The 12,986-nt window shown below is 41.5% G+C and overlaps 2 protein-coding genes across 7 annotated transcripts; one reads left to right on the top strand and one right to left on the bottom strand.

The window, feature by feature from the left end:
• Positions 1 to 318: 318 nt before the first annotated feature.
• On the bottom strand, positions 319 to 7,077 carry LOC131688749 (uncharacterized). Of its 6 annotated transcripts, none has more exons than XR_009305297.1 (3): positions 714 to 7,077; positions 573 to 643; positions 319 to 517 (listed from the first exon to the last, which is right to left on the bottom strand). XR_009305297.1 is itself a non-coding variant. In XM_058973235.1 (3 exons), the coding sequence occupies exon 3, from the start codon at positions 6,445 to 6,447 to the stop codon at positions 4,474 to 4,476; it is 1,974 nt and encodes a 657-aa protein (XP_058829218.1). In that variant the 5' UTR covers positions 6,448 to 6,541; positions 6,607 to 6,688; positions 6,744 to 7,077; the 3' UTR covers positions 319 to 4,473. The 6 variants fall into 6 exon arrangements, 3 of the variants coding, with proteins under 3 accessions (XP_058829218.1, XP_058829219.1, XP_058829217.1); XM_058973235.1 differs by having other exon boundaries at positions 319 to 6,541; positions 6,607 to 6,688; positions 6,744 to 7,077; XM_058973236.1 differs by having other exon boundaries at positions 319 to 6,688; positions 6,744 to 6,814; positions 6,885 to 7,077.
• A 4,138-nt stretch (positions 7,078 to 11,215) lies between these two features.
• Positions 11,216 to 12,370, top strand: LOC131692255 (signal peptidase complex subunit 3). Its single transcript, XM_058979210.1, has 3 exons — positions 11,216 to 11,579; positions 11,665 to 11,931; positions 11,997 to 12,370. Exons 1-3 carry the CDS (start codon positions 11,437 to 11,439, stop codon positions 12,124 to 12,126), a joined length of 540 nt encoding a protein of 179 aa, XP_058835193.1. The 5' UTR covers positions 11,216 to 11,436; the 3' UTR covers positions 12,127 to 12,370.
• Positions 12,371 to 12,986: the final 616 nt, after the last annotated feature.

Genomic DNA, 12,986 nt, shown 5'->3' with positions numbered 1-12,986 from the left:
CTGAAAAATTCAGTAAAATATACTGAACAACCAGCAAATCGCCAAACGTTGGCAGATTACTCGTTACAATAACTACTGAACCAAGTTGTAAACTATGCTGAGGTATACCTAGAAAAACTCTAGAAAGAGAACTGCGGACACTCCATTTTGGATCGATTGGATTCGCGTTTAGCTGTCAAAAAACGAATCCAATCGAGCACTGCCTATCCTTATAACATTGGATGTGTTGCCATACAATGCCGGGGCACACTTTGCCAAAATGCTGTTTTTCTCTCCGCAGATCTCTTTGTAGAGTTTTTCTAGTATTACCCACACTACTTGTTCGAGTACACTATTTATTTTGCAGCAGCTATTCGGAGCAGCTCAAAAACTAAAATATATTGCCATTATTTTCTTAATTGCTACAGATTTATAATTTGCACTAAATCTACTCACTCTAATAGTTTCCTCCTTCCTTACGACTTCGATCCTTCCTGAATTCTCCTTGATACTTTCTGATCCTTTCCTCTTCTTCTTCCTGTATTTTCAATCTTCAATTAGTAATTTTCCTTTGTCTTCTTCCAGATACTTACAAATTATACCCGTACAAAGCAATACGATGTAATGTCTGCGCCTTGGGTCCTCAGTCCTCGTGTGATACGAACTAGGCAAGAGCAAGTTCGTTATTTTATGCTGTCCAAACTCTCATCAATTGAAATTCTATTTTCACTTACGGGTTAAATTGCGTAAATAGATTCCCTAAATTCAACCGATCATTCCCTTATACTGAACTTTTAATTATTTTAGTATAAATTCCAAATTTCCTGCACTATCTCGATACACTTTGTTTTTGTTTTATTCTTCTTCACGGTGAACTGTCAGTTATCGGGGGGTCCGCAGTTACACCGACTCCAACTACCCAGCGGTGTGAACAATCCCCCGACCGTAACATCTGGTGGCTCATCCTGAAGATCCGGATTTACAATTTTGAATTTCTAACACCGCTAGATTCGCCACGGCACGCCGATGCACCTTGCCATCCGCCGTCTTAACGTCTGCTTGACGGATTCTTCCATCTGCTCCTTGGATTACCTTGTGAACTCTTCCTCGTACCCAGTTCTTCCTGAACTTCCCATCAACTACGAACACCAAACTTCGAGCGGCTTCTGGTCGTCGAACCACTTTGTGTGATGATTTAGCGAGGGCAGATATTCTTTCAGCCAGCGTTCCCACATCTTGTTAGCTATATATTGTGACCGCTTGTAAACATTGCGCAAAGTTTCAGCAAAGTCCACGGAACCATCCAGAAGCATGTCCAAATTGGTCACTTTTCCACGCAAGAAGTGGTTTGGTGTGATGGCTTCTTCGCCGTCGTCATCCTGAGGAACATATGTTAATGGACGAGTATTAATCATGTCTTCTGCTTCGGCTAGACTCGTTGAAAGGATCTCGTCTGTTAATTTCCATCCATCATCTAAATCTTTCAGAGCTTCTTTGACGGATCGCACCATCCGTTCCCAGATGCCACCCATATGCGGAGTTCCAGGAGGGTTAAAGTGCCATGAAGTAACAGTTGATATCACCTTTCTTGCATTCTTCATTAATCTTCTGAATCATCTTCGTCGTCGCTGCGTTTGCTCCACGAAAACACGTAGCGTTATCAGAGAATATTTGCTCCGGTGCTCCGCGCTTGCAAGTGAATCGCCTGATGGCCATTAGGCAGGATTGTGTGCTCAAACTGTGCACCACATCGATATGCACCGCTCGCATAGCCATACAGGTGAACACGACGATCCATCTTTTCTGCGTCCCACCGTGACTTCGACCGGACCTAGATAGTCAACAGCCACTGCACTGAAAGGACGTAAGTGAGGGGTAATACGTGGAACAGGTAGCGGTGCCATCATTGGAACAAAGGGTACACATCGATTCACTTTACACCACATGCAGTCCCTCGTCGCCTGTAGTACAGCAGCACGCGCCTTTGGGATCCAAAATTTTTGACGTAGTTCATTAAATACAGTTTCTCTGTTAGCGTGGCCGTACTTGTAGTGAAAGTGCAGGATCAACTTTTTCGTGATGTTATGTTTTCCAGATAGGATGATTGGGTTTCTTGATTGTCGAATACTCCGCTTGGATCAACCGACAGTGGTACTCTGATGATTGATAAGTCACTATCGGCAAACCAATTCTTTTACGTCGACAGTTGGAGATGAAGCGCATAACGGTTGCCACCACGCGTACTAGTTTCGTCCAGCTGGAAATAGTTTCGGCTTCGACCACCGCGTGAAACAGCATAATGCCTCTAGTTTCTTCTAAGGTTTCCTCGATTGTTTCAGCAGAAGGCCACTGCTCTCTCGGTAGATACAGTACTGAGGGACCGTGGACCCATTCCGATTCGTTGTGTAATGGTGGACTACGACCCCACTTAGTGAGCACATCTGCGATATTTTGCTTTGTCGGCACCCATCTCCAGTCTCGCATATGAGTTAATTCCAAAATTTCACCCACTCTAAACGCAACAAATTGCTTGAATTTATGCTGGTCAGACTGCAGCCATGACAGTACCGTTCGTGAATCTGTCCACAGAATGGTTTGATCGATTCGCAAAGAATGCGTTTCCATAATAGTTTGCCTCATTCGGGCCCCCAGAACTGCTGCCATCAATCCTAACCTAGGGATCGACTGGCGCTTCAGTGGTGCGACTTTGGCTCGTGACATGATCAGGCTACACTTCACTGCTCCATGAACGACCAATCGTAGATACGCAACACAACCGTAGGCGTTTTCACTCGCGTCAGTAAATATGTGCAGCTCGAGCGTCTCTATCGACGAAGACATAGTATCTCCCAAATAGCATCGCGGAATGCGTAGGGCTTCCACTTTAGGCAGCAACTCCGTCCACTGTTTCCACAAACACCAATTTGGTTCATCGATCTCTTGGTCCCATTCGCATCCATTTCGCCAGAGATGTTGTATGAGAATTTTACCATGGATCGTGAATGGCGAAAGCAGGCCCAATGGGTCAAACAGCCCCATGACACAGCTTAAAACGATCCGCTTTGTCGGCCGCTTTTCTTCAAACAAATACGCTTTAATCTCTGCACGGTGAGTAACGTAAAACTCGAACGCATCTTGGTTCAAATCCCAGAACACTCCAAGCACGCGCTCACTGGATGACTGCTTATTTTGCTAAAAAACGACCGACCTCGACGATTTGTTTTCGCCCAGAGCCGATAAAACCACCGGAGAATTCGAAACCCAGTTCCTCATCTCAAAACCAGCCTGTTCATGAATAAACTTCACTTGCTGTGCTCGTTCTATCGCCTCTTCGATCGTATCGACACTGTCGAAATAGTCATCGACGTAATGCCGATCAATGATGGCTGCTGCTGCTTCAGGATACTGTATTGCATACTCTGTCGCATTACGATTTTTAACGAACTGTGCCGACGCTGGAGAGCATGTTGAACCAAAGGTAGCAACATCCATCACATATACTTTTGGCGCCTCACTGCTGTCATTCCGAAAAAGGAAGCGTTGAGCTTGCTTATCCTCTGAGATAATTTTTAGTTGATGGTACATCTCTCGAATGTCTCCCCCAAAGGCGATTCGTCTCTCCCGAAAACCGATGATCACTGATACCAAAGGCGCGAGTAAGTCGGGCCCCTTCAGCAACATTGTGTTAAGCGACACCACTTGTACGGTTGCCGCCGCGTCCCAAATAAGTCGAACTTTAGCGGGCTTTTTCGGATTTATGACTACATTTAACGGAAGATACCAAGCTTTATCTTTTCCGGTACCGGTCAATTCTTCTTCGGTCGCTAAGTGAGCATAATCTTTTTCTTGAAATTCTGCTATCTGCTGCCGAACATTTTGATACACCTCTGGTGATTTAGCTGCTTCAGACGTTTCAACGCCATGGGATAGCCATCTGGGAAGTTCACCTCATCCGTTTTCCAGAGTAGGCCCGTCTCGAAACGATTTTCCACTCGTTTCGTAGTTCGCTCCATGATCAATCGAGCTCGTTGATCCTCAGCCGACTCTTCTTGCACCTTAACCACTGATTCTTCTAGCGAGTAGTGGCTCTTCAAGATATCATGCAGTTCTTCATTAGATATTGCTTGATGATACCCCAGAAAACCGCCCGAAGAAGTTGAACTCAATTGACGCGGTCCATATACAGTCCAACCGAGCTTGCAGCGAACAGCGATCGGATCCCTTGTCGTTCCAATTCTTGCTTCCAAAGGGGCGAAAGTATGGATGTTGTTAAGGCCGATTAGTACACCCGGTCGACCATCGAATGATGCGATTGGTAGATCGCGCATGTGTTTGTACTGTGTCGATAACTCATTAGCGTCCAACGTTTGGTGAGGCAACATCAGCTTTTCAACAGTGTTAACTGTGTGCAATAAAAACTTCTCCGAGTCCCAAACGCCCACCGCTGAGGTCCACACGTTCATTCGCCTTGAATTTTTCTCAACACGATAAACGTCAGAAGTCCAGCTTCTCTCTCACCCCTGTGAGTCGCAGCCGTTCAGCCAGATCATTTTCAATTAGCGTCACGGATGCACCTTCATCCAGGAAAGCGAGAACAGTAAGTGATCTGTCTCCACAATGAATCTGCACTGGGATCATCCGGAACATCATGGAACTGCCGGATCTGATGTATGCACTCATGCCTACAACATTTCCTATTGGATGAATTAGTGGATTGTGCGGTTCTCTACATTCACCCACGTTGCAGCGAATCTTGAAGCGACATTGACCACTGTGATCATTGAGACTAATGTTACAGAGTTTCCATTTCGTCACAATTCGCATCCGATCCGCATGCGGTAGATCGCGGAAGTCTTGGCAAAACCGCAGACGGTGATCTTCTCGCTGGCATGCACGGCAGGGTTTTTGTTTCTTGCGTTCAAACACATTGGATTCCCATTGACTCACCGCGCTGTGATTATATACTGCGCCTTTTTCCTTCGGCTTGCTTCTTCCGGCTGTGTCGGCCGTAGACCTGGTATCTAATTTGTAATCGACGTTGACATTTGCCTCACATGCATCTGCCACGATTCTGGAGACGAAGTCGGTAAAGGTACGCAGTGTTACTATTTCCTTTTTTCTCTTATACTGCACCCACTGGCGCTTTTCTCCATCTGGGAGCTTGTTGACCAAATCCTGGATCAGAATCGGATTCACTAGGTGCAGTGTAAGCTCCGCTGCTTCAAGATGCTCGCAAAGCTGTTCTACCGCGTTTCCAAATGGGATGAAACTGGCTAGCCTGTCAGCTCTTGGCGGTTCAAGTTTTCGCACCTTGTCTAGATGGCTTTGTAAGAGTTGTTCGGGGCGACCGTAGAGCTGACGGAACTTCGCGATTACTCTTGGGACTGACCTCGGAAGTAAAAGCTGTCCCCGAACAGCATCCAGAGCTACACCTTTCAGGCTGTCTTGGAGCCTCACCAAATTCTCGACATCCGTATAACCACAAGCTTCGTTCGATGCTTGAGAAGCTCCGAAGAAAAGAGGCCATTCTTCAGGCTTCCCCGAGAAAGTAGGAAGCTTCTTTGTTAGGCCACTTCTTGCAGCTAGTTGCACCCTACTCGGTCCGACACGTTGCTGTCTGCTTGGAGCAACACTGGCATTATCTCTAGCGTCCTTGCCATTGACGCTCGAATCGTCATCGCTGCTGCTTGAGCACTCATCTTCTTCGCTGGTTTCCTTATATTTCACGAGGCGTTCTAGGTTCCCTTCCGTCAACTTACCAATAACCGATGGCTTGGACGAATTGGGTTCCCTATTTGTTTTGGTCGTTTCCAATTGTCCCTCCTTATTTTTACTGTCAACGATTTCTGCTTTCTGTAGTTCTCTGTCAACACTGGACATTTTCTCGCGATACGCTCTTTCCATTTCCTTCATGCGGACCAGATGCTCTTCCTTTTCCCGCAATTCTTGCTGAAGTTCGAGTTCCTTTTTTTCAATCTCTTGTTCGCGCAACAGTCGATCATTTTCCAATTCTCTTTCACGCAACGCTTGCTCTATTCGCATTCTTCTTATTTTCAACGCATTTTTCATCTCCATTTCCTTTTCCTTCAACAGCATCTCCGCATCCATCTCTTCTTCCAAACGTTGATTTTCTATCTCCATCGCTTCTAACTTTTCTTCCACGGCAGCGGGTACGGGCAACGGTTGACGATTATCCGTCGATTTGGTGCTCAATTTGTCATATTCTTCCGCAATTTTCTTTGTACGAGACGCTTTTTTCTGTTTCTGGTATTCCTGGAAGACGCGTTCACAGGTAATCTCCTTACAGAACCATTTCTTGTCTTTTTTCGGTACCGTTGTTAATCCCACACAACGTATGTGAAACCAGCAATCACAGCTGTCACAGGCAATCATCTTTTCATCCCGTGTGGACGTTTTTCCACACTCCACACACGCCGTCGTCGTTAGGTCCAGGGATCTCTCGCTCATCGTGATAGAGGGTACCGAAATCTCTGTATTAGATTTTTGAGATTGTTCGAGTACACTATTTATTTTGCAGCAGCTATTCGGAGCAGCTCAAAAACTAAAATATATTGCCATTATTTTCTTAATTGCTACAGATTTATAATTTGCACTAAATCTACTCACTCTAATAGTTTCCTCCTTCCTTACGACTTCGATCCTTCCTGAATTCTCCTTGATACTTTCTGATCCTTTCCTCTTCTTCTTCCTGTATTTTCAATCTTCAATTAGTAATTTTCCTTTGTCTTCTTCCAGATACTTACAAATTATACCCGTACAAAGCAATACGATGTAATGTCTGCGCCTTGGGTCCTCAGTCCTCGTGTGATACGAACTAGGCAAGAGCAAGTTCGTTATTTTATGCTGTCCAAACTCTCATCAATTGAAATTCTATTTTTACTTACGGGTTAAATTGCGTAAATAGATTCCCTAAATTCAACCGATCATTCCCTTACACTGAACTTTTAATTATTTTAGTATAAATTCCAAATTTCCTGCACTATCTCGATACACTTTGTTTTTGTTTTATTCTTCTTCACGGTGAACTGTCAGTTATCGGGGGGTCCGCAGTTACACCGACTCCAACTACCCAGCGGTGTGAACACTACTTTTACCGTAAACCACAGAGAACAGGACAAATAAGCTAGAACAAACTTTCCCGAAAAACTTGTGTAAACATTTGAACGAAAATCCGTTGGAAATCGCCATCGCATACAGGTTCGCACGAGTGAATCACCATTGTATCCAAGTTTGTACGCAAGACTCGTATACCGATTGCTGGTCGTTCGTTACGCCGGCCAGTGGCAAGTTGCTACTTGCTGTTGTTATATCAAAGCGACAGTTTTATTTTTTACACAAGTTGAAAACTTTACTTGTATGTTAGTTCTCAGTGCGTAAACGGCAAGTTACGGCGGGTAAATTTAAGAGCAGCAGGTATTACACCCTTGGGCTGTTTGCAACGTTGATGCATTCTATTTGAGCTGTTCTCCCAACAAACAATTATGATGGATAATGGCTTGTCGAGTTCTTGTACAGCTTGGTCCCTCGTAATAAAGTTTTGTTCGTTGTTTGTTGGGCTATTTTACATCACCGACTAAAACAGATCGATCGCAATGCTGAGATGCAGTTCTTTTTTTCGAGCATTTTTTGGATTAGATTTAAAAGAGCTCGACTATTCTGTTTTCAATTTTCCACAATTTGAAACACGAATAGAACACGGTTCTAATTTTTTCATTAGTATGTGTGACGACTGACAGCAGAAAAAACAATATGTGTCAGATAAGTAACAAACATTAACAAAATCAAATAATCAACATTTAGAACAGGTGGCTAAATCATCCATTGAAACACTGGGTTCTCGATGTATTTTGACAGATCCAAATTATCCGAAGGCTTGTTTTTAAAACAAATTTACATCATAGCATCGCATTGCGAACAGCTTTAGTATGTGTGACGACTGAAAGCAGAAAAAACAATATGTGTCACATAAGTGACAAACAATAACATAATCAAATAAACAACATTTAGAATAGGTGGCTAAATCATCGCATTGGGAACACCGTGTTCTAAATTTATTTTAACAGATCCAAATTGTCACACGGTTTGTCATTGCTCTTCGCAAGGCTGTGATGTCAAGTTGTATGGCCCCCTATTACTGGTTCGAAACAAAACTTGTCGAAATGCCTATTGACGATAGGTTCATGAGGAGTGTTCATTTCTAGACCTTTTATTCAAAACGTCTTATCTACAATGAGTGACTCTCTTTGTTTACTTTCTCTTCTGTTAATAATTCGGTTGCTTTAACATTTATCCCTCAACTCTTTGCATAATATGCTAGTCAAAACCACCGTCCTACGATCTGTACGGCAAAATAAGTGAACAATGCTATAGTGACGCCGTACAAATCGAAAGAGAAAGTAAACAAAGAGAGTCACTCATTGCAGATATGTCTTTTTGAAAAAACGCTCAAGATTTGTGTTTACATTTTGCTAGAGTTGCCCATTTTATTTTGGTTCCACACCCAATGTGGCTACGCCATATCGTTTTTGCGTGTGCTGTTCGTTTTCGCAACCGCTCAGTCGGACTTAAATTAAGGATATTCCCGCTGAGCCGCTTCGGTGCCTAGGCCTCAGTCGGTTCATCTGAGTCGGACAGTATGTGCAAAAGCGATGTGGCGTAGCCACATTGACCGGTGTAATCATAATAAAATTGGCAACGCTAGTAAAATGGAAACACAAATTAACACTCCGGATGAACCTATCGTCAATTGACATTTCGACGAGTTTTGATTCGAGCCAATTACAGTCGTGATTCGCTGGTTGGGCCACAGCCGCTGCCCAGTTAATGAATTTGATTCGTTAGTTGGACCGACTGACAGATGTCAAAACCTAGGAAATAAACCGTGCAAAAATCATGGCAATTCCTACCTGGTAGAATTTTAGCACGAATCGAGCAAAACATCTGACAAAGTTGTGGTAGGAAGCGTACAGAAATCCTGGCCTTGCACTCCTGGCTGGATTCTGGCTAAAGGCTAGATCACAGTTCGGGGTGGATGCTGTAAAAAAATTGGAAGAATCCACCCGAATAGAAATGCACAACTTAGGGGCAGATCACTTGTGATGCATTTTTAAAAATCAGCGAAATTAAATGCATTTATTTCCATCAAAATAGAAATTCATAATGTATTTTGCGTTGCGTGCAATGTTTTTGCATTGCGTGCAATGTTGTTTGCGTTGCGTGTAAGACGTCAAACCCCTACAGAAAAACTAGCCCTACAAGGAAACGAAAAACTACCTAAAATTGAGTTCCTTTGACTCAATCTCGTGGTATCGTGGGGGAACTTAAAATTAGGTAAACCGTGTTGAAGGTAGTTTCCATTTAACCACGGCAAAAATTACAACTCATTGATAGGTTTTTTATACTCAAATTTAAGTTGAATTTACCTAATTTTGAGTTCGACCCAAACAACTCAAAAGTACCTTCCTCCACGGAAGACCTCGACTGAGACGAATCTCTCTTTTTGTTTTTGACAACACTAATAAGTGCGAAAGCGACGCACAACTCAAAAGTAAGTTAAAAGAACTTATTCTGCAGGTTGTTTTATTTAACCGTGTACATTTAACAAAACGTCGAACAAAGTGGATCAGCGTAGGACGTTTGTTAAACAAACTTTTCTGCGAGGGAGTGCAAAGCTGATGCAAAAATGGAAATTAAATGCATTTTTTCTAATTTGATGCAAATTTGTTATAATTCTTAGAGTGATCTGCCCCTAGTGCACAACAGTATTACAGCATTTTTTAATGTTACATTACAACAAAAAACAATGTTATTCTGGAAAATTTACAATGGAAATATAATCACATTTGTTGTTTCTACATCCAATTTCATTGTAAACCCGATTTTTACATGGAAAAATGGGGGTCGTTAAGGGATGTAACAATGAAAAAATTGATCTTTTCTCATACATTCTGAAATCAAAAACATCGATTTACATTGTTTTTCCGTTGTAGATTTTGGAGGCATGAAGGACTGCATCATAAGTATATTGATGTTACAACAAAATTTGTTGTTAACAAATAAAACTGTTGTAAATTCAACGTTTCTACGATCAATTTCGATATTACTTTCTGTTCGGGCAGTTAACTGGAAGGTTGACATCGCTGATTTTCAATGTACACGCCACCGAAAAACTTCCTAAAATTCAGTACTTTTGACTCAATCTCGTGGTATCGTGCAGGAAGGTAAAATTAGGTAAACCGTGTTGAAGGTAGTTTCCATATAACTACGGCAAAAATAATAACTCAACCTTGAGTTTAATCGAAGACTCCATATCAATAATATGTAGTCCTCGGTTTAATTTACTTAAATTTAAGTTAAATTTACCTAATTTTGAGTATACCCCAAACAACTTAAAAGTACCTTACTGCACGAAAGACCTCGACTGAGTCGAATCTCTCGTTTTGTTTTTGACAACACTAATAAGTGCGAAAGCGAAGCGCAGCTCAAAAGTACCTAAATTTAAGTTAAGAGAACTTCTTCTGTAGGTTATTTTTGGTAGCGTGTACCATTTTGCCAGCATAGGGGCCCATATTATTGGCTCGAATCAAAACTCGTCGAAATGTCAATTGACGATAGGTTCATCCGGAGTGTTCATTTGTGTTTACATTTTACTAGCGTTGCCAATTTTATTTTGTGTCCAGCACCCAATATGGCTACGCCACATCGCTTTTGCGCGTGCTATCCGACTTCGCTACCGCTCAGTCGGACTTAAACTAGGGATAGTCCCTATGTTGGAGTAAGCCGGGCAAACGAGTGGGTCACAGGTTCGCTTGCTTCTGACGGCATGTCGGTGGCCACCTCTCCCGGCGGATCCTCAGCGGCTTTGCGCCGCTTCGGTTCCTATGCCTCGGTTATGCGGCTAAGCCGCATCGAAATGGTACCCCTTGAACATTCTAACTTGAATCGGTTGTGTCACAACAGCCGGAATACGATTTAGAACCAGCCAGCATTCCGGCTGAGTTAAACTGGGATGTTTAGTAAAATTTAATCTGAAAATAATTCTTTTTGGCAACGCTCCAGCACTCCGTAGATTTCACCACCTGGGCGCCAGGTTGACGATATGAAATGAACTTTGTTTACTTTCGACAAGTTTTGATTCGAGCCAACAACATCCAGCCCTGTTCGGTTGCCCCTGCTTGAAACCGCCGTCGCTGGAGACACTTTTCGTTGACGTTGTTTTCGTTTCCCACACGTTTGACATTTTGCTGCTTCGTGTCGTTGTTCGATTAGCAAGCGGCATCGGAAGAAAATCTCGGTTGAAATCTTGTAGCAACATTTTGTCAACCTGTTTGTGACTAGTCTTCAATTGGTGCCGGTGATAAGTAAGTAGAATAAGCTTTGCAAAACGGCTTTGATTCGTTCACTTTCGAAGCCTCGGGAACCGTACCGGAACACAAGATGCACACCGTGTTAACGCGAGGGAACGCTATCCTGGCCTATTCGCTCAGCGTGCTGGCCTTTCTGACGTTCTGTTGCTTCGCGTCCACCTTTCTCTATGACTATCGGACCAATGCGAAGATTAACACAGTGAAGGTTTTAGTGTAAGTATCATTGTGAGGTTGCTCAGCTAAGATATGATAGCCAATTCGGAAAGACCACGTAAGCACCTCTAATTTTGTCTTCCAGTAAAAATGTTCCAGACTTCAGTGCTTCCCGAGAGAAGAATGACCTTGGTTTTCTGACGTTCGATCTGAACACTGACCTGAACGGTCTGTTCAACTGGAATGTGAAGCAGCTGTTCCTGTACCTCACGGCGGAGTACAAGACGGAACAGAACGAATTGAACCAGGTAGTTCTGTGGGATAAGATTATCCTACGGGGTGAGAACGCCAATTTGGACTTTAAAAACATGAACACAAAGTACTACTTTTGGGATGATGGCAATGGATTAAAGTAAGCATTTGAAATAGATTGTTAGTAGGGCGTTAATGATGTAAACGTATTTCTGCTTATTGCAGGGGCCATCATAATGTGACGCTTACGCTGTCGTGGAATATCATTCCGAATGCCGGTCTACTGCCGAATATATTTGCTCTTGGGCACCATTCCTTCAAGTTCCCTGAATCGTATATGGTTTCGCCGGTTTAATCAGCCCAATAGGGCTGCAATTTGCAGCGCCAGCGGCAACTGCGTCGATGTAGCACAACACGCCGAAAGACAGTAATTATCCTTCTATTTCTCCGTCGAGTTTGAGTTCAATCGCATTTTTTGTGTCCGATTGTCGAGAGTTGTCCCATTCGTCAGTTTAAACAAGTAAATAAAAAATGATTGAGCTGAGCATAGTTTTAAGCAGAAGATTAAACTAGCGAATAAACACATTGTCTGAGAAGAAGCATACGACATTTTTTTTCTGAGTTTAATCATAACTGTTTCGCATTAGGCTGTAAAAATTCAATACATGGACGTGTTTGGGGTTTTTTTTCTCAGGGATAGCTTCCAGTTAATGTTAATTTTGAACAATTCATAAACACAACGCGACCACTGTCCCAACTAATATATATATATATATATATATATATATATATATATATATATATATGTATATATATATATATATATATATATATATATATATATATATATATATATATATATATATATATATATATATATATATATATATATATATATATATATATATATATATATATATATATATATATATATATATATATATATATATATATATATATATATATATATATATATATATATATATATATATATATATATATATATATATATATATATATATATATATATATATATATATATATATATATATATATATATATATATATATATATATATATATATATATATATATATATATATATATATATATATATATATATATATATATATATATATATATATATATATATATATATATATATATATATATATATATATATATATATATATATATATATATATATATATATATA

Source organism: Topomyia yanbarensis, chromosome 3, assembly GCF_030247195.1.
Source record: "Topomyia yanbarensis strain Yona2022 chromosome 3, ASM3024719v1, whole genome shotgun sequence".
Taxonomy (NCBI): Eukaryota; Metazoa; Arthropoda; class Insecta; order Diptera; family Culicidae; genus Topomyia; species Topomyia yanbarensis.
The sequence above is the reverse complement of the archived record's forward strand: the minus strand, read 5'-3'. Positions and strand labels throughout refer to the sequence as shown.